The sequence below is a fragment of the Manacus vitellinus genome, unplaced genomic scaffold (assembly GCF_001715985.3).
Source record: "Manacus vitellinus isolate BGI_N305 unplaced genomic scaffold, ASM171598v3 scaffold_17_pilon, whole genome shotgun sequence".
Taxonomy (NCBI): domain Eukaryota; kingdom Metazoa; phylum Chordata; class Aves; order Passeriformes; family Pipridae; genus Manacus; species Manacus vitellinus.
The window spans coordinates 3,281,543-3,308,916 of NW_021939256.1; the positions used below are offsets into that span (position 1 = coordinate 3,281,543).

General features: G+C 38.3%; 1 protein-coding gene across 1 annotated transcript; it reads right to left on the reverse strand.

The window, feature by feature from the left end:
- Window positions 1-774: 774 nt before the first annotated feature.
- Window positions 775-25,632, reverse strand: EXOC3 (exocyst complex component 3). The gene is made up of 14 exons (XM_029958912.1): window positions 25,616-25,632; window positions 25,426-25,515; window positions 24,219-24,403; window positions 20,173-20,392; window positions 17,448-18,129; window positions 13,042-13,159; window positions 10,468-10,593; window positions 8,819-8,919; window positions 8,233-8,343; window positions 7,412-7,562; window positions 6,566-6,688; window positions 3,614-3,775; window positions 2,203-2,330; window positions 775-1,734 (listed from the first exon to the last, which is right to left on the reverse strand). Exons 3-14 carry the CDS (start codon window positions 24,360-24,362, stop codon window positions 1,563-1,565), a joined length of 2,238 nt encoding a protein of 745 aa, XP_029814772.1. The 5' UTR covers window positions 24,363-24,403; window positions 25,426-25,515; window positions 25,616-25,632; the 3' UTR covers window positions 775-1,562.
- Between the last annotated feature and the right edge of the window lie 1,742 nt (window positions 25,633-27,374).

The window sequence follows — 27,374 nt, forward strand, 5'->3', positions numbered from 1 at the left end:
AGCACAAGTTTAATATCCAAGCCTCTGCAGGGATTATTGCTGCAGGGGAAAAAAGAGGCTACAGGGAGAAGCAAAGCCCGATGGACTGATTTCCTTGCGCGACGTGAAGATCCAAAGCACACGGGACTAGAATTTCAGGTATAGGACTGAACTTGTGTAGAAGCCAAGTCAGTATCACCTCGGTAAGTTTTAGCTGAATTCTTTACTGAGGGCTGAACATAATCATCCAAAAATCAGCCTACTTCCCTTCCCCCTTACCTGCAATTTCTAGGAACAGTGTACGGTCCCCTGGGAAGCCTAGCCATGAATGAATGTATGGTCCCCTGGGACCTGGAGTGCCTCCAGAGCTCACTAAAACCTCCCAAGCACAGACATACAAATATGATGCTTTACTGAACCGTCCTTATCCTTTGGGACGCGCTCCCCCCGTCAGTGAAGAAGGCCACACTCTTTGTTCTATCCTTTGTCCGAATTGCTGACCTTGCATGTATCTCTTCTGGCCTGCTGAGGAGTCAGAGTCAGGGCTGGAGTGGCACAAGGTCTCCATGTTCACAGGCCAAAGGAGTTACATACACGAACTCCAGAAAGTTAATTAAAACAATGTAGGCTCATGTCTTCCTTGGACTTACCTCTGACAGCTCTGTTCAAGTATAACAGATAATGCCTTCATTGTGTCCTTCATGAAGTATTTTTGAACCCACAATTGTCTAGTACTATTTTATAATTAAAACAGATTAATCTGAAAATACCGTGGAAATAAAACCCAGTATCTTGTGTGTTCAGAAAACTATTAAATCCAATATTTATTCACACTTACAACAAGAAAAAAGATTTACATCTTCTGTAAATCTATAAGGATGCAAAGAATCATAGCTGAACACAGAAATGGTTTAACATTTTATTGAACTAGTGGTGCTTTATGTGCTGTTTTTAGTCAATCAGTGAAAAAAATTGTACCTTATGTCTTTATTTATTTATTCAACCTATAATCAAATTGCACTGTAGCAATTTCTTTCAGTCCCTTACTTCAGGAAACTGATTTCATAATTAAGCTTTCTGCAATAAACTATTTTACACCAAATTAAGTACATACACAAAATATAATGTGAAAGTGGGTTCAGGACATTAACACTCAGTGCAGTGCTATATAAAGACAGTTCTAAAGGAGTCTGTTTAAGTATTGTAAGCAATGTATGTTAGTATATCCAGCACTAATACAGCTCTGCAGGTTTTGGTATAAGTATCTTTATATAGCATTGCAGTGCACTGTGCAAACATACTGCACAACAAAAAAGTATCTGCTGACAGCAAAAACAGCTGTAACAAATGGGTCAGTAAAAAAACCTCCCATGCCATTAAAAGCTTAGTTCTTCAAACATGACCTTTAAACCATCTTATTTCAGAAATCTTACATTTCCTCACATTCAAGTTTTTAGAAACATGCCTAGCAAGTATCAATGTACATTGAACTTCACTCGAAATAGCATTGCCAAATTTGCCCTCAAATATTTCAAATCTGTTGATCCCAGAGCACTCATGACACACAAACACAGAGTTGTCAATTACTTAAGAAGTTTTGGCACAGTTAGGGTAGGAACTGTAATTTCTTTAAAAATTGGCACATAGTTTGGATTCGGTTGGCTTGGACCTTGATCCAAAGTCTCAATGATAGTCTGCTTCATATCCCTGCTGGCATCACCTCTCACTGTCAGCAAAGCTGCAATATGGTCATCCCTGCCAAAGGAAAATGGTAAAACTGGCATTAGGAAACTTTGCAGAGTAAGATTTTGTCAGAAACAGCACTTCGCTGGCAATTCTTTCACTCAGTTTCAGCACATACTTTAATCCTCAATCAGATATCTAGTCACTAGAACTGGCTTTTCCAGCTCAATATAAAACACTGTTTTGGTTGCTTTTAGGACTCTAAAACCTGTTTTATCCTCCCAAAACACAGAATTGAAGTATTTTAATTATTCCTCTGCTGTACCACTGACTACTTAAACACACATAACTCCTAGGCCAGCTGACATACATTTTACATTACCATTATTTTTCACAAAGAAGTGGTTACATTCTAAAATATGAAAAATATGAACACATTTTCACATTCTTTTAAAATCTGCCCAAGATCACAAAGAAACTATAATTGTTATCTGTCTATCTATCTATCTATCTTTTAAATTTGAGGGCAAAGATAATTACCTGATATCTGGGTATTTACTGACTAAAGTTGAAACTTCCAGATAGAGCAGTGAAGGATCAGTCAGCTTGATAACCTCTGCAATGGCTTCAATGATGTCACAGAGTCCTTCAGTGTCCTCTCCAGAGCCCTGCAAAGTAAAAAAAAAAAACAAACCAAACAAACCCAAACTAAAAAAGCCACAAAACAATAGCAATGCTCCCTAGATCTACAATCCTTAAATTAATATTTTGTCCAAAAATGCTCTTGAATTTCCTGAAGAGTTGAATTTTCAGACATTAAAAACCCCAAAATATTTGTGAATTGTCACCATAATTACCTTCTCTCTTTCCCTATTCTTCATTCAGAGACCTACCCTCAGAATATCAGTGAAGGAAGTCATGTCCTACAAACAGTACGTTGTATTTATCCACATGTTGATACATTCTAGTCTTTAACTTTGGGTAATCTACCAGCATAAACATTAGGAATAATTTACATGAAAGCCAGATCTCTTCTGAAACATTACTTAAAAACTGGCCCTGCATTAGATTCCTTCTAATCATCTGGCCAGTAAAGCAGCTTTCAAAACTGATCACCTGAACTTTAGCTATTTAATCTCTAGACTATTTTTAGTGCTCTTAGCTCCAGGTCATCTGGTTCTGCCAATCTGGTATTGTTTGTTTCGTTTATTCCACAACATCTTCTATCAATGCCTTAATCTGAACAGATCTTACACAGAATCCCACATCCTGAAGGGCTCTGATGCAGGAGTTGCCCCAACATCTTCCACACCGAGCAGAGATGAACTCCGCCAGTTTTTCAAGCTTTATCTTTCTGTGCATCCTTTTTGCATTTTGTCATCTGTTGGCCCTAGGACCTTTCCTGAAGATTCGTGTTCCTTATGCACTAAAAATCTTAGGCCTACCTTATACGTTGGTTCTCAAATATTTGGCCCATCTTTTCTATTTCTACTGCACTTTAAATGAGGTCAACATACCTGTTCTGTTGATCCAAATGAATACACTGCATGCTCCTTAGGTAATAAGTAACTGCACCTGTTCAATGCTAGATCACCTTTTCTCCTGGCCAGGAAAAGCAAAGCCCAATTTTTTAAATATTTTTTCCTAAACAAACAACTAACTGCTTTTTTCTTCCACTTACTATTATGAATTATGGGGACCTACCTCTGTGAGGCCATTCAAATATTCAGCTGCAGAGAGCTGTATAAGCACAAAGCAGTACAAACTGATGCTCGGGAATTTTAGCAGCAGGCCTGTGTGTCTGTGCCCTCAGCTGGCATCCTTGATATTTACAAGTCACTCAACATTTTGGAGACATGGAGATCTAACCCTCTTTGTTTTCCCCAAGCAGTAAACGTGTGGTTTATTCTAAATTACAAGGTTAACAGCATTACCCAAAGCAAATACTTACAGCTGCAAGCTTCTTAAACAAAAATCTGAACTGTTCTGCTTCTTTGATCATTCTTTCTGCGCCCTCTTTTCTCTCCTCTGCATTCTTGAAAGATATACGTTTCAACATGATTGCTCTGATGTATTCCACAACTACTCTCCGATGGGCCTCAAGAGTCATTGTCTGAAAGAAAAGAAAAAGGTGATGCCAGTGATACCTGCAAATGTAGCCATTATTTTTAGGCTCGGGACAATTATCTGGCTTTGAACTGTGTATTTGCACTTAATCACCAGTATACAGTTTTTGCAACTGCTACAGATTCTAAGTGGGTTTGCTAACAGAAATGAAAATCTGTCCCTCCCTAATGATGTGCCGACTAGGAGAAATAACAAACCCAAGACATCTCTAATGACATGTCTGAATTATTTTTGAGTAGCACTAAAGACAGAAGAACAAACATAAAGTCATCATCCAAACAGGGATAATCTTTAAAACAGACCTTTGCCTGGCCTTGCAGCCTTGCTCTTTGGATCTCTGGTCAAGGAGTGACCAGCCACCACAGAGGCTTCTGCTGATGAACTCCGGTACATTGCACAAAGCACTGCAAATCTTCCTCGTGTTATCTGTGCTCTGGGTCAAGTCTGCTAAGCCTGGGCAAGCCTGCAGCAATCACTTTCTCAGATCTTCCTTGACTTATTTGATGTTCTACACTTGTCTTTTCATAGGAAATAGCTACTGGTACCTAGGTGAAGCATCTAGTATTGGTGCAAGAGTAATCCTGAGGTTTGGAAATAAAGAACAAAACAAAAACCACAAAACCTTCATAGGCTTATTTTTTAAGAGTAATGTAAGGAGAGTCCTTAAATCACACAAGTCTTCAGGTATGTCTCCTTCCCCTAAGCATACGGGCAGAATTACTTACAATTAAAAAAAAGCTGGCATAACAGGTAGTCACAAACTTTTTATTGTGTTTTATTAGTAGTATGTATTAAGACTCAATTTCAATCAACATGTTCTTCAGTCAAAATTTGGAGAAAGGTTTCAGGAAAGAGAGAAAAGGTAGGAAAAAAGGGAGAAAACAGCAGATTGCAAAGTACTGGAAGTGACAGCCCTCATCCAGGACACAGAAAATAAAATTTCAAGTTCTGCTTTCAAGACTGTGCAGAAATACCAGAGTTTACTGGTTGTTCAGGGATGGCTTCTCTTGCGTTGGTTGAATTGATGCCAATTACATGGAGGAAAATGAGCTGCACGAAACAGACTGTGGGAGACTGACACATAAGCCCCATCCTGCTGAGAAGTAAGTGAAGAACAGTTCTACTACAACTGAGAACACTCCAGAAAAGCCAGTGGTGTGACGGTAGGGCATTCACTTGACACATGAGGAAAATGGCAAAGCAGAATGACTGTTAGATCCAGATCCCCTCTGTTCCAGAACAGTGTCCTTCCCACTGGGCTACAGTCTTCTTGCAGGCGCTTTCTTCACGGGAAACAAAAGTGTGTCTCATCCAGTGCTAGAACATATGGTGTCATGTATGGGAGATTTTTTTGTGCTGGGAGACAGTTGAATAGCAGATATGATGAATGTCAAAAAATCTGTTTGTAACCTTCTTCCCCACAAGGTGGCAATAAATGCTACATGATGAAACATATGTGATTGCGGAGATTGGTATTAAGACTTTAAAAGTCATGCCGAGAATGGAAAAGAAAGCTGTTCCATGGATAAAGACTAATGATGGGATCTTCCTAACTTACTTTCTGCTCTTTTTCTGAACTAAAAATATGTATTATTCACTTCCTTAATAACCTCTAGGTTCTGCAAATACTGAAGATTAAGAGATCATCAGAGAAACTCTGAGCAGTTCCCTTTACCACTTTAAGAACTAAAGTAAGAAAGAGTAAGTGTATGATTTGGAGACTGTCTTTTAAGCCCTTCTACTAAGTACTACTTAAGTACTGGTCCTGCTAGCTTCAAGTAGTTTCCTAAGTCTTGGGGAATCATTTAAGACATGCTGTCTTAACTACTCAAACCTGACTTTAATCTTTCATATTATTGCACTTGTTTCTATCAATAAAGAAAACCAGATATCCTTTGACAGACCACAGGAAAGAAAAAGATAACCTAGCACATTAAGTTGTTGTAAGAGCACTTTAAACATAGCTATGCGTTTGTTAAGGCACCAAATTCACTATGCTTCATTGTATATATTAAAACTAGGAATTATTTGACATGCATTTATAAAAAAAACATAATTACAGACCAGCAAAACTAGTTTCAGAAAAGCTAATTTTATCTGACTATAAACTGCTGAGGAGAGGTAGAAAAGTACAAGCTGATAAGAATATTTAGTAACACGCCAGTAAATTTTCTGGACTAAATCCTGCAACTTAGATCTGTCTTTGACAATATTTTATGGCTGTGAACAAAAAGGATGAGAAAGAAACAGTAGATTCGGACTTTTGCAATGTGATGATGAACGCTTTTTCATTTCTAGTGATGAATCGATTCCAATTTTTGTATTCCAATTCTGAATTCCATCCACAGAATCACACAATATGCCAAGTTGGAAGGGACCCACAAGGATCATCGAGTCCAACTCCTGGCCCTGCACAGGACCATCCCCAAGAGTCACACCATGTGCCTGAAAGTATTATCTAAATGCATCTTGAACTCTGTCAGGCTTGGTGCTGTGACCACTTCCCTGCAGAGCCTGTCCCAGCACCCAGCCACCCTCCAGACGAAGAACCTTTTTCTAATATCCAACCTAACCTTCCCCTGACATAACTTCAGGCCATTCCCTGGGGTCCTGTCACTGGTCACCACAAAGAAGAGATCACTGCCCCTCCTCTTCCCCTCACGAAGAAGTTGTAGACTGCAATGAGATCTCCCCTCACATTTAGTATTCAGAAATTCCAAATCAACATGATGTTCAGAGTACATTAGCAAAGTATCACAGAATATTTTGCACCTACCTTTTTATATGGCTTTTTTATTTTTGCAAAGTCATTGAAATAATCCTCTACAGTGACACAGATAGTCCCCACTGCATTAGACCCCATCAACCACTTCTTCGTCATCAGCTCATTAAGGTGTGGCTGAGAAGGTAAAGAACAATAGATCAGATTGAATTTTTGACAGTTTCATTGTATCAGTGCAGTTATTGAAAAATGGGAGACAATTTTAACTGTCATATATTTCTAAACTACACTGCTCCCACATCTTTCCTCATGTGAACCATTCAAGGTGTTTACATTAATCCAAAATTTTATTACAAATCTACTGAGTCACAGAGCATCTTTCTTCACCCCTACCATTTCTCTAATTCTCTAATTTAACTGCCTCCCTCCCCATACTCCCCATTTCATTTTAGTCATCATTTTTTCCCTGAGGAATTCTATACAAGAAGCTAGCATTCCTAAACATGGAAATCTATCAATCAGAAAGGGCTGACCTCTGGAATCAATTAAATATCTTAATTACAGATGAACTGTACCTCCTGATGACAACTTAGTAACAGTAGTAGTTTCCCAAATAATTCCTAAAACTCAACAACATACATATAAGACTAAGTACAATCTGCTAGAAAATACTAGCTATATAGCCTGAAGTCATCCTGTGAAACATAATTAAGCAACTTTCCATTCTCCTACATGCAAACTATACCAGGGAAGAATGATACTACTGTTTACTGGCATTTTGCTAGCACAGCACATATCTTATATGTTTAGCAATCAAAAGGCTCCATGACTACTTCCTTCCTAAATTATCTTTCCTTTTAAAATAATACTTCTGGGTTTTCTGAGGAAGAAGGTTTTAACCTCTAAATCCATGAAGACTTCATCTAGCAGGCTAGAGCATCCTTCTTTGGCAATGATGTCTAAAGTTGCATCCATGTTTGCATGACTGATTGACAACGTGTCTTCCATTTCCATTTTCAAGTATTTTCTTTTCAGACTGATTATAGATTCTCTGTGACACAAAGAAAAAAAGCTTTTCATCATCCACTGATGCGCAATTTTTGGAGTGTATGCACAGAAAAAGACAGAGCAGACACAGTTATTTTTGCAAGTGGAATTGCCACTTGTTCTGGAAGCTTTAATTTACTCTCCAGCATGATTTTAAGGTGATCAGCCTAGACTACTTGTGTGTTAATGAATTGTACACATGACAGTGGCAGTAGATATGGATGAATAAGGTGTTCGATTGCTGAACATCGAAACATGAGCCCTGTTCTGATACTCTTAATAGAAGGTCTATCTTTACTTTTCTCCAGCTCAGTTCACCTTGAGTACACTGCTTGAAGGTGATCTGTGAGAGATCCAATGTAAGAAAAGACGGCAGGCCCCAGTCAAACTAACTGAAATGACCTTTCCAAATTCCGGAAGTTGAAGACAAGTTTTTCTTTGGCAATGAAATTCTTGGAATAACAAGTGGTTTTTCACCAGTGAGGGGCAATCACAATACCTGCCTTTTAAAATGGCAATATCTTTAAACCTGTTGCCTTTTTTCAGTCAGCTAAACTAGCTTAACTGAAACCCTCTTTGTATACAGAAGAAGAGAAGGTCCTTGGAACACGTAGTACTACAAATGAAATATCTAGCTATTTTTCTCACAATACTGCAAGAACATGCAGACTTACTTAAAGGTTTGACAGTTATTGATGACTGCAATCATGTACTGAACATAGCACTGAGGATACTGACGATTTTTCAGATGATCTTCTTTATACAACTGTGCTTCATCTTTGTACCTGTAACACATACAAGGAACGGCATTAAACAGACACAAATATGTAATAACTTGTGTACACCCACAGGTCTAAATGCTCCATAAGGGCTCGTCAGGTATTTAGAAATATTTTATAAAGGGCTTGTTGCTCATGTGATGTTTAGTCTCTCTGTTCTGGGCAGAATCCAGCCAAGGAGGTGTCTTCTGTCTTCCTTATGATAAAGAGACATAAAAGAAAGCAGAACCAACTCCAAAAATTAGAGGCATTTGCAGAGTGGAACTGAAAGTGCCAATCACCAGCACAAAAGAACTGCCGTGAAACTGGGGAAGGGAAAAAGAAAGAAAGAAAAGGAAAGGGAAGAAAAGCTTAGTTGGCATGAATGTGATAGGAGAAAGACAAAGCAATAAACAAACAAGTGAAAAACAAGTATTGGAATTGTAGGAACAAAGAGAGACTGAGGCAGGATAAAGCAGCTGTATTTTAAACATTAAGTTACCTGGTTAGAAATGAATTCATTTGCTGAAGACATAGAAGAAGTACCTTTGTTTTCAAATCTTCATTTATCTGAGCAGCCACCTGAAGATTTTGCTCAAACATCTAAGATGAAAATAGATTAGTTATAAAGAGAGGCCTTTATCGGTGGTAAACCAAAGACAGAACTCCTACCTTGTTGGAGATGCTCTCTAGCACCAGTTCTACATATGCTTTTCGTTGGGGGTTTTTTTGTTGTTATTTTTGTGTTTGTTTTTTTTTAACAAGCCCAACAACCGTTGCTAACTAAACCAAAAGTCACTATTTCCATAAGAATAATTAACATATTACTGACAACCATTAATGCATGCTGCAGTTTTCTCCTGACACGGAAAACGGCTGCATGCTTTCTTCATCAAACAGTACTTAATATCTTCAGTAGTGATTTGGCTTTACGGCATATCTAAGTTTTTGGGTCAGCTCCTGCAGTTAGTAATGAATAACCTTATAACTCAAATTCTTTAACTTCTCCTATATATGAAAGTAGTCAGCTCACATTAGTAAAGTAAAGGGGCCCCTAAACTTTAGAAACACAAGCAGGCACAAAGATCTAGGTGACCTATCGGCAACTGTGTTTGAGAGGAGGGGAACTGGAAAGGAAGGGTACAAAACCAGGTGGAAACATGAGCTGCTTTTATGCTGAGATGATTTTGAAAGTTTCACTGCTACATCAATCTCAACACTTCAGTCTTTGACAGCATAACACTAGAGCCAATCAGCCACCAGTTTCTTTGACATCACACACTTTCTGAAAACGATTAGATGAAGTCAACCTTGGCCCTAATACAAATGGGAAAGAATGTACCAAAAATCCTGGTATAAGCCAGGAAAATAATTAAGTGGGAAACAAATGCAGGAAGAAGAGACTTTCATTTAAGTTATCTAACAAAATATTTGTAAAGAAAAATTAGAAAATGAGCATAATAAGCTGACATTTTTCTATGATAAAGATCACTTTCAAAACTTTCCACTACCAACAACAGGGTGGTGCAAGTTTGGGTATTTTTGTGGTCTTTTTTTTTTTTTAAGAGCTTAGAAATAGACTTATCTTTTCTGTTTTAAGGATATTTAATCACTTGGACAGATATTAATGTTAACTGAAGTAGCGCTTAAAACAGCAACAGTTTTGACTTTTAATGGAACATTTTATCCTAGTATTAAGGTGTTTGTGTAATGAATAACTTATAGAAACAAATACATGCCTAACTACATCGGCACCATGTTAACAAACAGCCTAACTAACTCAGCACTCTATTAACAAACACTATTCTAATAACTTACAAACATCTCATCTGGTAGGCTTATACTACAAATTTACATCAAGAGACCTACGTAAAAGCAGTTAACTAAACACAAATATCAACTAAACAGGCTGGCAAAAATGTGTTTCTAATCTACACATAAAAAGAACTAAGTCTTTAAGTGTTAATGTAAAAAAGGCAAATAAAAACCCCTCCAACTAACACCTCTACAGGAAAAAAACCCTATTACACTTCAAAAGACATAGAAACAATGGCATTCCAAAATGTTTGATTTCCCCTTCACATCCCTTCACTCCCCCCAATCCCTGTACTGCTTCTGTAGGTTTTCTAGAATAACCAAGTTCTCTTATACCTGAAAAACAATAGCTGGGAGCGTAGTCTGATAGTACCCATCTTGATCTGCTTCTGGTTCAGTTTCTTTTATCCAGTCTTTTTTATCTGTCTCCAGTGCTTTTCGTAGCCAGCCAATAATGTTAGACTTCATTAAATAAAGCAACCAAGAGAAAGAAAAGATTTTTTAATTTAAGACAACAAAACTCCCTGCTACAATATCTGGAATAATAGTCACTTCCATAATGAAGAGTGGCACAGTAACAGATAATGTTGACCATTCTCATCATTCCTACAGGATATAGGGAACAGAGACAAATTAAAATTTGTACTGACAAAGGTAAGTACTGGTACACTAGTGATATAGTTTGAAGCTTATGCACATTTTGGAATGGGAGTGCTCCTAACACAAAGGGAAAGTCAGTTTGTCAGAATAAACATGTTCACTAACTTTGGAAGCATTTATTAAGGCTCAGGCTTTAGGTTTCAAACTGAATTTTTCAACAACTGAAAAAATTAGGGTAAAACTTAACGTAGAAAAAATACCACATTTCTGCTTGTAGTTCCTTTTACACCTACGTTTTAGGAAACTGAGGTTTGTTACTGCTGGGGACAAAAACCCGGGATTAGATTGAATGGGTTGTGTTTCTTGGAACTTGAATGCTGCAGAACATAGTGATGGATACAATAGCTGGCTCTCCTCCCATCCAACAAGCTCATTATACAGCAAAAGGACATTAGGAACAACTGTTTTTAGAACTAGATCAAACCAGTTTTCTGCATGACAAATAACAGACCTATTCACAAGAGCAGATAGTAAAGACCAGCATGTTCACTAAATATGTAATTGGATTCTTTGATTTCTTTCTTGGTTGGGTTGATATTTTCTGCCTTTGTTCTATTTTGTTCACATTTGCTTAAAACCCCTAGTAATATAAATGTTCTTACTTCTTTCCAATATGTAACAGGCATGCACAGTAAGGGCAAAGAAGTCCACATAGTACCATCTTCAATTATGTGAAACTATGTAGTATCTTTTTTTCATTCTAAGCATGGGAACTGCTTTGATGAGACACGATTTGCAAAGAAGAATTAATCTTTTAAAAGGCAGCAGCCCAAGGGACTTTTTTTACCTCAAGATCAGCATTTGCAAGAACTTTTTCAAGCTAGGTGATTGGAAAAAAAAATAATCTGCTAGAAATCTGTTAAAATCTATTAGCATTTTATTTCTCATGAAAATGAGACATTTTTACTGATGTAAAGATCAGTGTTTAAGATTATAGTCACAATTAGGAAATACTTTTATTTACCCAAACAGAACTAGTTATATTTTGTTTATAAACACTTCTAACAACGTCAAAAGAAATAAAGTAGAAGTGAAATAAATAGGTAGTTTCAGTATTTTCTGCCTTAAAAAGAAGATACAGCCAAACATCAAAACCAGCAAAAAGAAAACCACTCTGTTTAACAGAGTAGCAGCTTTGTTTTATGTTGTATAAATGAAATAAATTTTCTATACATAATATTTTTCAGTAAGTAGGGAAAAAACAATTCTGAAAAACCAATATAGGTATATTTTTTCACTGTAAGTAAGGTCAAAATGAATTCAAAGGCATTTTCTAGATCAAGACAAAAGTAGCTTGAGAAAACAAACCAATGGGTTTTTTGTCCTAAAGGTAAGTGCAGAAAAAATAAACTTGCATATAAGTCCTAGTAAAGCTAATGTGAAGCAGAGCCTCTACTGGTAACTTCCTTGAGACATAACAAGATTGGTGCATATTACTCTGTTGAGTATCAAGTCCAAGTAGTTGCTGTTACTAGAAATATTTTAGTAGCTGACACATTGAAAGAAGCATAAAATTTTCCCTCCTCTGCTTGGCAGAGCTCCTAAACTTAGGAGGAATAGGAATTCATTGAACAATATAAGAACAGCAAGTCCAAAGTTACAACTATCCAAACATCCAGTCAGAGGCAATCAGTGGTCTTTAAAGCAAAATGCATTATCAAACCTTACAATCACATAATGATTGTTTTGCCAGGTAGTTGACCAATTTCTAGTGACTCCTAGGATAACCAAGAAGCACTGCCTTTATGTTTAAGATGCACATGAAAGGGCATCCACAAAAGGAAATTATGCTCATGCAATTGACAGTCATGAAAGGAAAAAGGCTGTTAAAAGAATCGAACTGGCAAACATGAACCTCCCGATTACCTTCAAAAGACCACATCTGCAACAAATGTTGATGTAGTTACTATAGGAACCAAGCTGCATTCAGTGTCTTCTAAGTATAGTAATACCTAACATACTAGCACTATGGATTTAAGCATATGATTACTGGAATTCCTTCCTTTCTAAGAAATTATTAGTAACAGTCTGTAAAGCATAACTACTCCTTGAAATGTCATGGCATATATCGATAAAATCATCTGATTATAACTTTATAAAGAAACCTACACATAGGATATGAAAATATATAAAAGTAATGGTGTTGGATTCACATTTGTCACATTAGTTTTCTCAGATGGAGGAACAGCAGTGAGGTACTAAAGCAGCTATAAACTCATCTGAACGTGTCCTTGCACTGTTAGTACTCACAGTAAGAGTTGACATATACTTGCTGAGAAGCTGGTCTACCACATCTTGCGAAATCAGAGGATCCAGAGAATTTACATCCACTTCTGGAGACAGATCTGAATTTCCCATCATCTCTGCACTGAATTAAAAAAAAAAAAAAAAGCCTTGCAAATTAGTAAAAAAAAATGAGATAAAAAGTTAGATTATGCAGTTTTTTCTGTATGTCCACTGTAAAGGGCAATTTTCCAATTTTCCAATACCTACATGTGTCAAAAAGTTCTTAATAGTAACTGTAACAGTAAAAGTGTTTACAAGGAATGTAAATAAAACTATATAAAAGAGAGCAGAATGCAAAAGCTATAGCCCAGCATATAACAAAAAAATGTTACAGACATTTAAATATTCAACTCTCCCATACATTCCTGACATCTATGTACAAGAATTAGTGATTATTTAAAACCAAAAAAAAGCCAACAGGTTCAACCTGTGAGCTCTTAATAGGGACTTTTTTACATGTCTTTTAAATTTCAGAGGTGATGACAGACAATTTACACATTTTGAATTTTAGAATGGGAAAGATCAGTGACAGGTTCTTTTATTGTGCTCAGTTCCTCCACAGAGCTTCTGTTTTGCTACTTGTACCACATCCATAAAAAAATTAAAATATATTGAGAAAAAAAATCTACCTGTGCTTCCTGTCTTAGTAGAGAATATAGGTAATATGAGGGAGAGGCAACTTTCGTGACAAATCAAAAGTACACTTCATGTGTACTGTATAACAGCACTTCCTTGCAAAGGACAATTCTTGACTTTATAGAATTTGAAAGAAACTAGAGCAACCTTCAAAAATATTTTGACAAGGATTAAATAAAATTATTACTTTACAGTGATATTTGGCATCTATATATAATAAGATTATATAATGAGTGGCTTGCATAATTAAAAAAACACCCAAAACTACACCAAAGCATAAGATCTCATATTTCATGCTCAAAAAAATCAATAGCTCAAAACCACACTCTTCAGAGAGTGGTTTATTACAGTTGATGGAAATATATTCAATCATAATAACATGAATTGTTTCATATTCCATTTATAGTGTGCTTTTCAGAAGGAAACCACAAATTCTATATTTGCAGTGGCTACTATAAAAATAAATAGCAACTTAAAAATAAATTCCTAAAGAAGTGTCCAGTTTGTATAGTTCTGCAAGTTGAAGTTGTTCTGCAGTGAGTCAGCATAGTGGTGCTTCCATGTCATGAAAAAAAATAAATCTAAAAGCACTGAAACAGCCACTACATCTAACTACTTAAATACTAAAGTTCTTGTCTTTGAAGTCATAAAAGCTACTGTGAGTGAACACTCCACACTTGTAACATCTTCCTGAGCCTGGAGGAAAAGAGACTGAAGTTATTTTAAGTGGCTCAATCTATTCTATTCAGAAAACTGAATTCCTTTCTGTTGCTGTTTACTGAAAGAATACATGTAATAGCAGGACTTGCTCTATGTTGTTTTAGGGGAAATGTGAGAAGCTGTTTATGGCACTGTGCCATGTTAGAAAATATTTCTAGCATCATTATACATCATTATCCTTGTTCACAGGGCTACAGAGACATTAACTAGATACATAGTAACATTCCTTCTGTTCCTTAGAGTGAAGCTTGTTGACACTATCTGTAGCAATGCTGGGGAACTCTTAGCAGTTTCGTCACCACCTGATCAGTATCTGATAAAATAATGCTATGATTATGGGCATCAGGATCTTACAAGACTTATATTTTCCCTAAAACACAGATTAGAGTCCTGGTCTCAACCCAGTACAGTTTTAACAACAGTGCGTTTCCAAAACTCTTATTGACTTCAGTATGAAAGAGAAATCCACCTAGCACACTAAAACTGCATCCCACTCTAATATTAAAGGCTATTATTCCACATGTAGCATCGCTTTATTTCTCAGCTATGAGTTGAGCACATTTCTAAAAAGACCTTCCAAGATATTCCCTGATTAAAAAAATGCCACGATCCTTTTATAAATCCTATCTTGCAAATAAATACTGTAAACAGAAGTTATTCTGGACTTTCTTATTAATTCATTACATTAAAAAATCCTTGATGCTTCTCTTAATTGGTCAGTATTCTCTGAGTCAGTTTTGAAGTCCAGCTATAATATGCAAATACAATACAAATGTATATCTTCCCTCTAATGTTCAATTACATTTAATAAAAGTAGAGAAAAATTAGAAAGGACAAAACTATCTTCCACCATACAATGTTCCACAGAAGCAAACAAGGAATGTAATAGCAGTCTAGAACCTATATTTCATACAGGGCAAAAGAGGGTGAAATATCACAGACACACAGCTCTCATGATGTCATATAGTCCATCCTCCTTCCCTGTTTATAAACATATCCCTATACAGAATTGTTTATTTTAAAGAGATGCCTGGCAACTGACATTTGATAAGCTCCGCAAGTGTCCCTGTTGAGAACTTCACTTTTCCAGTCACAAAATGGAGCCAATTTCTTCCACTGTGCACTACAAACATACACAACAATTAATGATCATAGAATGGTTTGGGCTGGACCCTAAACATCATTTAGAGTTCCAAACTACCTGCCGTGGGCAGAGATGTCAACCCCTTAGACCAAGTTGCTCAGAGCCCCATCCAAACCAGCCTTGAACACTTCCAGGGATGGGGCATCCACACCTTCTCTGGGCAACCTGTTCCAGTTATTAACATCCTCTTTATAACAGTTTATTGTAATACAAAAAATTACTGTACTGCCCTCTTGGGGTTATTTTTTTTAGAGAAAAGAGAAACTCAAAACCTTAATTTTTTCCTGCAAGATACTGTCTCTAATTTTCATCCCACTTGTTACAGATATACAGGGTAGAAGTGCATTCTCAGATACCCTGTACGGTGTCTACTCCCCTCACTGCTTCATTTGTTTCACAAGACTCAGCCACCACGTGCTACAAGCCATGTAATTTGCTTTAGCAGGAGTGACCCTTTTTTATTTGTTTGCTTTCTAAACAGATGCAACTCTGGCTTTGCTTCCGAACTTTACCCTGCCACTGATGGAACACATGGACTGAGAGAGCTTTAGCTCTGAATTGTCTAACTCAGTACTCAGTAACAATACACTTTGCTTTCCCTTTTGAGGGAAGGGTAGAAGGGCAATTTTAAGACCAAGATTTGCCTGACTGGAACACAAGCCCCAGAACATAAATGAAGAACCTGAGAGCAGGATTTCTACCGAGGTCACACCACTGTAGGTAGGACTCCCATATTTCTGATTTTCATTCACTGAAGAGTTATTCCTCTGGCCTTCAAAAGAAGAAAAGGCCAATTAATTCGGCTTTTTATTAGTGGTTGCATCTCTCATATACCCTGCATAGGTATCTAAGTATGCATTAGTGGCTGGTCCTCATTGTTCCTTGCAGGGAAGAAAAAGTAGAAGAACTTTGCAGTGTAGACTAAAGCCCAGAGTTTTGAATACAAAATGAATCTTAAAGCTGGTTATAAAAATTCTCCAGAACAGTATTATCTCCTACCTCTTTACTTTATGGTATTATACTCCAAACCCACCAAGCGTTCAACTTGCTTCATTAGAGAGATTGAACAATTGAAGACGGCAAAAGTACACACAGCACAGAATCTGGATCAGTGCCAGCTATTCAGAACAAGATTACAGTCATACACTGCAGAAAGGCTAGCAGCACTTTTCCTAAACAAATGAGTTGCTCTAGTAACTACACGCCAGCAAAAACTAAACAGTTGCCATTTGAGCTGTTTCTACCTAGAGGGTGGAGGAAAAAAAAAAGAGGCAAAAAAATCTCCACATAACTTAAGTTATTCCAACAAATCACACAGCTCAAAAGAAATGTGTCTAAGACTATCAGAGGAAATAACCTGTTAGGAGAAATTCTTCTAAATTAACAAATCACCACAGAGTTTTGAGAGAAAACCTGAAGGAAGTTACTACATTCTTTCCATTTAACAGTAATGAAGCAACTGAAAGTCCCAACCCCTGTAAAAAAGAACAATAGAAAGTTAATAACCATGCAGATCTTCCTGGGCTGTGGCTACAACAAATATTTTGGTTCACACACGAGCTCTCAGCCTCTTCTGCTCTTCCCAATACTTCACCAATCTGGTACACAAATACAAGGGGACTGTAGCTTCAAACAGATCTTTAACTGTATTAAAACTTTAAGCAACTCAAAATTACATACTAGAAAATGTAAACAACTTTAAGAAGCAATTGCCAGAAAGCAAAATGTGTAACAAATAGTGAAGAACTGGTTGTTTTGATATTATCCTTTTTTATCTTCTTGTATGTTAATAGACATGCAAATATTAACACAGCATGTTTTGCATGCTTACTCTCAGCTATTGCTAACAGCAAATACAAGGAGGCCTTACCTGTTGTATGTGTTTAACACCCAAGTTAGAAGGCTAACAATCTCATTTGCTTCCAGATCCTCTGCAGCAAGTTCCTGCATTCGGGTGGCCAAAGCTTGATGGTACATGTTTAGCAATCTGTTGAAAATGTCATAATGTGGAGGAAAAGATTGATCCAGCAGGGTCTTAGCCACGAGCAGGTCATCAAGGACGTATTTACGGATGATTTCTAGATGCCGCACAAGCCACATTTTGTCAGATTCTCTAGTATCTGCCTGAGTGCCTTCAATTCGCGTGCTCACAGTTCTTTCCAAAATGTTGAACATTTTTTCTTTCCATTTCTTTGGTCTGCCAGGAGGTATGAACCCAGTCTGCTTTTTCCGGTCTAACATGCGCCTGTCAGTTTTCTCCTCCCTCTCAATTATCCTCACAACAGAAACAAGCAAGGTTGGATCTCTACGGACCGTGACAAGAGATCTTTGAACCACCATCCAAAGTTGCTTTGCCAATTCCTCAGAGAGTTTCTGCATATCCCCAAAGTATGTATGGATAAGGTTCATGTCATGTGTGTTTTTGCTGTCCATGCGATACTGCTCATACATCAGGTTATCACGAGAGCACTCCAAGTCCATCAGCTTTCGATGAGCTTGCAGAAGTTCCCCTCGCTCAATCAGGTCATGTGTCTCCCTGACTATCTCTGGAACTGAAGGCAAGGCAAGGAAGAAGAAAAATCACAAAGGGTACAACACCACACAATCAAAACACAAAGAATAAATACAAGATAATAAAAGCACTAGGAAAAAAGCTGGAGAACAGTTGTAGGAATTATTTTTAAATAATTTAAATGAAACTATTTTGAAATATTCAAAAATTGTTAGTAAATGCTATACTTTATACATTATTTTATGTATAAATGTAACTTTATAAATTACGAACCACAGTGGTCCATTTTGAGCAGTGGTTAAAAAGATCATAGTGCCAACAGATCATAATTTCCTCTTTCCCTCCCATCTCTAATAAATAAATGAATGAACCCAGGAAAACCTATGAAACAAATTGCAGTACTAGCCTTCTTATACCATACACAAAAAGCTCTTAACTTACCTGACTAAAAGTCACTTACTCTGCTGAACCTGAGGCTCCATAAACCCAACAAATGCCAAATTTTACCTCCTCCTTGAAAGAACAGTTTTTGCCTACTTAAGGCACACAGGAAAAATAGGGATAATTACCTATGCTGCTAAAGTATTTAGAAGCTTTTTTTTCTTTATTATTTTTCAGTATTTGAGGAATACTACAGAAGAGGATTAGGATTCTGTGGGGGAAAGAACTGAAAAATCTCAGCTGAAAAATTGTCACTGCAAAAAAGACAGCCAGTGATAAACTGACAGCCACCAAAAAGGTTTAATGATTGTATGTAGCTGTCTTTTGAATCATGATGAAAACCATCTGGTTTTTAAAACATTTGATGATCTCTGAGCAAAACAAGTATACTGTTTAACAATTCCAGTGGCAGATGCTTCATACTAAAAACTCCTCAGTACCTGAAAAGAAAAGGCTTATTGTCTCAATTGCATTCATCTGTGCAAAAGGAAACAACACAAACAAAACAACTCAGCATTGGAACATGCATAATTTTGTTGTTCTTTGTTTTTAACTGCTAGACATTGCATGTGAACAGTACTCTTTTTCTCTAAGTTGCACACTGTATCCAGTTTGGTACTGTAACAGTTGGATACAGGCTTAGAGAGAGTAAACTAATCAAACTGGTATGACTGGGAAACAATTTTTCTTTATAGGTAGGCTTTCTGTATGAGTTTTAGGACATAAGAGGAGAAAAAAGACCATTTAAATACAATCAAATTAGTATGGTAAGTTTAGCACCGGCTATAGGGGTAAAATACTTAAAATTATTTATAACCAGAAAAGTCCTGGCAAGGAATTCACCATGATTCAAGACACAATGTAATGTGCACTAAAAAGGCTGCACCAAATGACAGAGGTAATCCCATTTTCTTTATCTTCACAGTATCCATTACATCACATTAATCATACATAATTTTGCAAACCCTCAGAGTTGTGCAGTGGTACGAAAACTGTCTTCCACATATAATTTCTACATGCACAAGTTGGTTTCTGTGATTGTGCTGCCTAATTCTGAAGCAAGGACTGTGCACAGCTGAAACTGAACTTCAGGTAGTTTATACCTACATTTACAACACTAACAGAAACCCCTGAGGCTCCTAACTGCTGAGTATGAAAGACTGTCAGGGAATCTTTGACTGGAGATCTTGCCATTTCCCATTTTTATCCTTGTTTGGAAAATGTTTTGAACTCCTAAAATCATTTGGGACTATTGTACCCAACAGACTTACTGTAGGTGCACAACTCAGGTGCCAACATACCAGAACTTTACAAATAATCTTTCTCTATTTGTTGCTTGTGTATTTCAGCCTTTTATATTAAACACGTTATCCCTGCTACTGATTGCTAGCAAGAAGCTTCCTTGTGAATTGTGTTTGGTGAGGAGATAGGACAGACTAGAAGTTCCTACAGCACAATTTAGTCTTCATCTATATTAAATGGTTACCAGTTACTTCTCTGAACGTGATGTGTAGGCAATTCTTCCTTATTTCTTCATTCCCAGTGAGGTTGAAAGTTGATATTACTGGATAACCTTACAGCTGTTAGCACCATTTAAAGAGCTTCCAGTATTTTATGGATCATGTAAAGAACATTAGATTACCTGAAAATATGTTCTTGAGATTTTCTACAGCAGCTGCCAGTTGGCTGTGTTGCACTACAGCATCCTTAACATCCTTGAGGTTTTCTATAGTGTTGATGCTCTGTCTCCAGTCCTTATTGACATCTATCAAAGACTGCTGAATGTCCTTCACATCATTCAGTGCATTGTGCAGTTGGCTTAAGCCTGTTCGTACTCCATCTAACTGTGACTGTATTGCTGCCTTAAATACAAATAAAATGAAAGAACTCTTATTAATCATTATAAGTTCTTTATTTTCAACATTTCTCAAGAACTAATTTTCATTTCAGTAGCTATCATTTTCAGAGGAAAAAAAATGAAAAGGAAATATTATAATTTACTAGAAATGTGCAACTTCGTGCACGCACAACTTTGTGTGTGTGCACATATCTTTTTCTCAAGTTTTGAAGTTGTATAGTTTTAAAGGACCTAGATAAAATTGATTCACCAACAAAGCTAACATAGCAGCTTAGGCAGATAGATCATCAACTTTATGAATCTGTATTAAACCAGGATCATAGGAAGGCAGAATGAGATTTCTTTGCATTTCCTTCGTAAATTAATTTCAAAGGAGGATATCAAAAGAAACCTGATCCAGATGTTTCAAAAGAGTGCTTGGCATGTACAGATCCTCAAAGCATTTTACTAAAGCAATTACAAATTTTGACTTGCAAGTGGAAATGTTCTGAAAAAAAAATTAATCCTGAAATGTTACAAAAAAAAAAAAAAAGAAAAAAAAGAAGTAAACAAACCCAAATCAAAATACCCTCCAGGCTGTCATGACTGGATTCAGTCAAAACAAACAACAACCCCCAAACTGAATAAAATTTTGTTGGTCTGGTTGCTGATGTTTCACAGCATCAATCCAACTACTATATTATTTTGGTTTAAAGACAGGTTATCGATATAGGTCTCTTGTGACAGGTGACACTTCAATGTCTCTTCAAAAAGGCTATTAAGCCTGAATATCATTTGACAGACCAAACACCTTACAGAAAATGCATCATAGTGCATATCTGAGTGAAAGAAATCAGATCACATCCACAGCATGTTTTTTACATAAATGTTTTTAAAAAGATGTGATAAAGGTGAAATCAGGTGAGTGGAAAATACAACTAGAAATAACAAACTTCAAAAGAAAAGCCAAAGACAAGCGATCAGTGAAAACTCAGTTGCATGTCTCGAGGACTTAAAGTAACCAGTAAAGAAATGAGGCACTAATGGCTTTGCTAAGCTCAAAACACATTTTTTGCCAGACTTTTAAGGCCCAGAAACTTGGACAGTCGTGGAACTTTTTGTTGCATACTAGAAGCCAAAGAGGAAATCCTGGTAACAGCGAACAACATTTATTGTGTTTTAAATGTACTGGGAAAGTCCCGGAAAAATGCAGTCGTTTTTAAACTAGTGTTATTTATGTACATGCTGATTTTCTCGATAAAAATGTATTTTCCTGCCAGACTTAGTACAATTAAGCAGTGGTAAGGCATTTTTATATAGTGTCTATCTATAGTACTGCTGCATTAATACGTTTTTCCCTTAAAGGGATAATCAGGATACTCAAACAGTCAATACAATATTCATACACAACCTTCTGCAGCTGACCATAAAGTATTTTAAAAATCACATGATCATTAAATGTTCAGTACTTCTGTTTTGATATTTCAATTTCTTTGGAGGTAGATCTAAGTATTACTTATTCAAATTTTTGCCTATGTAACTTTGATTATGTTAAACAGAAACAACTACTGATCTCGGTTTCTGACACAAATGGATAAGAAAAATTCTAAAAACAGACAGCCATCTATGTTCAGTTTGTCTCCTAATAGTCAGCTGGGGCCAGTGGATGGGGGGAGGGCAGGGAGCAAAGCATCCATGCATTGTAGACTTTGCTTCCTACAATGCATATTCATCTTAAATTGGACTGACCATCACTGTCTTAAAAGAAATGAAAACAAAACCAAGCCATCCAGAGAACAGGGTGCAAAACTTCATTTTTATGTCTTTTGAAGTGACAGCCCTCAACAGGAAGCCATGGAAACAGGATCCTGGCTGCCTGGTCTCCCTAGAGCCCTACGGTTCAAATTCATGATTGCACAGCAGCTGAGAATCAAAATGGAGAGGATTCATGCATGTTTATACCTAGGAAGACCCACGACCTAGAAACTCCCGTAGGATATATACACAGTATTTCTTCAGAAATAAGTTTTTCCATTGGCAGCATAAGTGCACAAAGATGGCTGTCAGTGTTTGTAATTTTCCAGGCTCTGGAATAGAGTGCAAGCAGCTCTTCACCTATATTTTGGACAGTAGTGCCTAAAAGCACGAGCCCACAGTGCTACCTGGTACTCATCCACACATTATTTCAGAGTTCTGCTACCAAACCTCAAAAATACTGCTTACTAACCACCATCAGTCTCATGCATGAAACAGAGAAGTTTGACACATTTCAAAGCAGGAAGAAATGCTGGATGGAAGAAATGGACATAATTAAATATCTGAGAGAGGATACGGAGAGGATATCTAGATTCACCTGAAGAAAATGACAAAGATGAAAGCATATCCAGTCAGAAAGAAGCACTAACATGTTCATGCTGAAAGATTTCCCATGTGTTCATTCACACAGATGAAGCAGTAATCCAGCCTGAGAAGTCAGCAAATCCTCTGGTTGATGATCCTGATGTCTGTGTCTCTCCATCTTCCACACCATAATTATATACAGTTTAAATGCAGAGCAAGAGTATTTCTTACATCCTCTCTGTGCTCCCATCCATTATAGTAATTCTTATGGGAAAAATGGCATCACTAACCATCATCTGCTTCGGGAATGCATCCTGAGTTGAATAAGGGGTATTGAACTTCTTTTTGGAACAGGTATTTCTGACCACCAACAGATGACTGAAGTAACTTAAGGCAAATAACAAGGAAACTATAAAGTGGATTTAGGCATTTACAAGACTTACAAAGTTTAGTCATGACTGTCTATAGAAGCAGCCAGGCAAATGATAAAGTACTCCAGGCAAATGACTGTGCTCATATATTATAAATAGGTCACAGTAACTGAAGAGCTGATCCATTATTAACAGACTCCACCATATGGACTTCTGACTTAAATCTGAAAAACCCAGTCCAAGTCACCAGAAAAATTACTGTTTCTATGATGCAGACAAGAATTAACATGTAATTTGCTAACAGATTTCTTCACTGTGAAAGAAAACTAGCTTTCTTTTACTTCATGCAGAATCTCACAAAGAAGGAGCCATTAAATAGTTGTAAGATAAATTACCTTATACTGAAATATACGATAAGATACACTGTATATCAGTCATTTTGATCTGAGAAAATGTTTCCCAAAGCACTTTTCTAAGGCTCTACTCCTCGTACTTAATACAGTGGTCTAAAATGACTGTTGGCTAGTGAGTACCAGTGAAGGAAGAAAACACATATCTCAGTAAGATATGGACAATAAACACCGGATGGTCATAGTCCTATTTCAGGCTAAGTCTGTGTGTGTGAACATGGATGCACTCACACGTGCAGGAGCGGGAAAATCACGGGGCACACTTCCACAAGAGACAAGAAGTGTGATGTATTTTGCTATCTTCCCTAAACCCATGTAAAAGTCAGAGGCAAAACTGACTGATCCTTTTTCAGATGCAATCATCAATCTTTTGTATTCAATCATTAAGACAAATGTTTGTTGGCTGACAGGATACACAGGACAAAGGTAGCTGTCCACAGGTAAACCATAGAAGGTACTGGACATAAAAACACTTGAAATGCTTGAATAAAATGTCAGTGAGATGTACAGCATCACTTTGCATTACTCTCAGAATATAAACTTTTTGTTTCGGACACAGAGCAAAAACTGAAGTCACAGTTTAAAACTGTCTGGTTGAAAATGCAGAATCAAAAAAAAAAAAAAAAGAAGAAAAAAAAAAAAAAAAAAAAAAAAAAAAAAAAAAAAAAAAAAAAAAAAGAAAGTACATTCATGCCACACTACAGATACTCAAGTTTATCAAACTTGGTACCTTGAGTCGAGCTTCCACTGAAGCCTTCTTACGAGCTTCCCTCCTGCGATACTGCTCCACTTTATCCAGTTGATCAGGACGCTGCAGCATTCCTGCTACTCTCTGAACAGCTGTTGCAACAGCTTCCCTATCTGTTTCCTCCATTGTTGATTAGGTCTTCAAAATGCCTTCATAACTTAACAGTGCTGAAAAGAAACAAAACATTTTTAGAAAATACATTTTTTTCATTGGATGGCTATGTGACATTTCAAAGTTAACAACTGGAGAATTAACTTTGGCAATAAAAACAGTGCAACTTGATAGAAGCATGATTAGACTGCATTATAAAGAGGAGTAATTGGAATTCTACAAGAATTGCATTTAAAGTCAGTTAACTGTTTCATTTTTTTCCCTGAAATTTTCTTTGGTTGCTGTTTTTGCACTTACCTTACTCTCTGTAAGTTTGTATTTAAAAAATCCCCAAAAAACAAACCACAGAAAAACCACCAGCAACAACAAAAGAACCACAAATTTTCATTTAAAAAACAGATTCTATCCAATCCTAGTGCAGGTTTGTCTACCAAAAAGGGAACGAGACAAGCATAAAGGAATCTTATAGATGGTTCAAGCAAAAATCCTAACTCCTCCTGAACCAGTCTGGTGGAGCTGACAGTACCACAGTCCCCCTGCAGCAACACGTCACATTTGCTACCAAAACCAGGGAGAAACGGCTGTGGAAGCTCTAAACCCAGAGACTTAACTATAAAGCACTTCCATTTAAAATTTTGATGGATCATTTTTTTTACTTCCTACTCATTTTCAGTTCTTCCCACAGTATCAGTCCAGTTCATCAGAGGTGTAGGTATGCAGGGAAATATTAGTCAAGTATTTCACCTAATTCTCTAGCAGAATTTCTAGTGAAGTCAAGACAGGCATGCAAACTAGTCTGCGGAAAAGGTAACATCTGCTGCCCATTAAGCCAGACCTGTTCTCTCAAACTTCACTAGCTACTAACAGAAAGCAGGGAGGACCCCAGTCACCAAGGATGCAAGAAATGATGTCCACAGAGCTCCAATGAACATATCTGGAACTCCTCATTGCTTCCAAATTATTTCCATCATTTTATGTCTTCAGTCTTGTAATCAAAAAGAACAGTTTAGGTTCTGCTGCCACAACTGGAGACTATACTCCCTCATATCCATATTATTCCTTGAAAGAAGATACCTACTTTCAAAGCAGTCTGCATTCATATATCCGGCACATCACTTAATCTCAACAGAATAGTGATCTGATAAAGAACTGTGTCAAGGGCACAGACCTGAAAGAGCAAAAAGCAAGAAAACCAGCCTGCTTATCTCAAACCATGTTTGATTTCCTACCCTTCATTTGAAGGTGCAGGTTCTATTTCTACCACTCACATTTTGGAATGAATACTCCAGTTTTGTTTGGCTTGATCCATTTCCATGCTATCTGGGCCCCACCTAACATATAAATAAATAAATAAATAAATAGTAGTTTCTTTCAGATATGAATTTACTACAGAAATGGTATGCTGGAGCAGAGAGCTTGATCCTGAATTACTGCCTTTACTGAAAACTCCAAATACATTCCACAGGGTTACAACAGCTTTACCCCACACAAGCTACTACCAAGCAGACAATGTGAAGAGAATCAGTAGCCAAGCACACTGTAACCAATCTGCTGACACAGACAGGCTATTGCACAACCAACAAGGAAGGGCTAAGTTTAGGAAACCTGTCAACTTTACATGGAGACTGTAAAGCTACAAACATCTTCAGAGCAAAATATAGGCAGAAGTGAACAAAACTAAGTCCCGAGCAGTCCTGGAAAAGCTCTGGCTGCAAGCGCACCCTTATCCTGGGGTCTCACGCTGGGGGCAACTCACGGGAGGAGGGAGGCCACTGCCACTCCAGAAAGGAGCTCCTGGGATGGAGGCACGTAGCGACACCTGGGGTTAAGCCATGACCCCTCCAAACTCCAAAGCTCGGAGGAAGCAGTCCCAGCCCCGCCCGGCTCCTCCCTGACAGAGGTGGCTAAACTTGAATCATCCGCATCCACGCAGGTGCCCGTCCCTGCCGGGCAAAGGCCGGAGACCCGCCCTCGGGCACGCCGAGCTCCCTCGCCCCGCAGCCCGGCCCCGGGACGGGAGGAGCCCTGAGCAGCCCCTTCGCCCCGCCATCCCCGGGGGCTCCCCGGATGGCCGGGCCCATTTCCGCCCCACCCTCGCCTCCCCTGCCACCGGGGTCGCGCATCGGCAGCCGGCGGGTCCGCCGGGGCGCTCCGGCGGGGCGGCAGCCCGGAGCGTCGGGGCAAGCGCCGGGCGCGGAGGTCCGGGCCGCCGCTTACCGGGGGCCGCGGCGCCGCCCCTGCTCGAAACGCTGAACAGGGCCCGCTGCGCCCGGCGCACGCCCGGCCGCGCAGGCGCAACACGCGGCCGCGGCCGCCGACGCCAGCGCCTCCTCCCACTCCTCCTCCTGCCTGGTGGGGGGTTTTTTGTTGTTGTTGTTGTTGTTGGGTTTTTGTTGGTTGGTTGGTTGGTTGGGGTTTTTTTACAGTTTGGCTGTAAAAGGGCACCGCGTGTGCTTCTGGGGCCAGGTTCAAGGTCACTGAGATGGTTAAAAAAAAATAAAAAATAAAAAATGAACTGCACGAGTCCTGTGAGTTGCGAGTTGGAATGGTTGCCCGCTGCGGTGGGTATCGTCAGGGGGAAAAAAAGGAAGCACGCGGAGTGATTTCTTCACGGAAGGGACTGATAAACATTGGAAGGGGCTGATAAACATTGGAAGGGGCTGCCCAGGGAGGCGGTGGAGTTACCATCCTTGGACGTATTTAAGGGAAGACTGGACGTGGCACTCAGTGCCGTGGTCTGGTTGACATGGTGGTGTTCGGTCATAGGTTGAACTCGATGGTCTCAGAGGTCTTTTCCAACCTAATTGATTCTGGGATTCTGTAGCGGTGCCACAGGTGGACAAGCTGCAAATCACGCGGTACCTTCAGATCCGTGTGAAAGTGCCTGTGCCCGTCAGAGGAGAAGGGGAAGTCCTCACGTAGTGCACTGTTGGTCTCTTCATGCGTTGCCCAGACCCCAGGGTGCTGCCATGCCAGGAAGGGATGTGTCGAGGAACGCAGTGTGGCTGCTGGGATGCAGCTCATCGT

What these genes read in the sequence shown, in the direction of transcription:
- EXOC3 (XM_029958912.1), bottom strand. Translation starts at nt 24,362, where the DNA reads ATGGAGGAAACAGATAGGGAAGCTGTTGCAACAGCTGTTCAGAGAGTA. An exon ending in CAGTGGAAGCTCGACTCAAG is followed by an intron (nt 20,393 to 24,218) that starts GTACCAAGTTTG and finishes TTTGTATTTAAG; the next exon opens with GCAGCAATACAGTCACAGTT. An exon ending in AAGTCTTCATGGATTTAGAG is followed by an intron (nt 6,689 to 7,411) that starts GTTAAAACCTTC and finishes TTACCTTCTCAG; the next exon opens with CCACACCTTAATGAGCTGAT.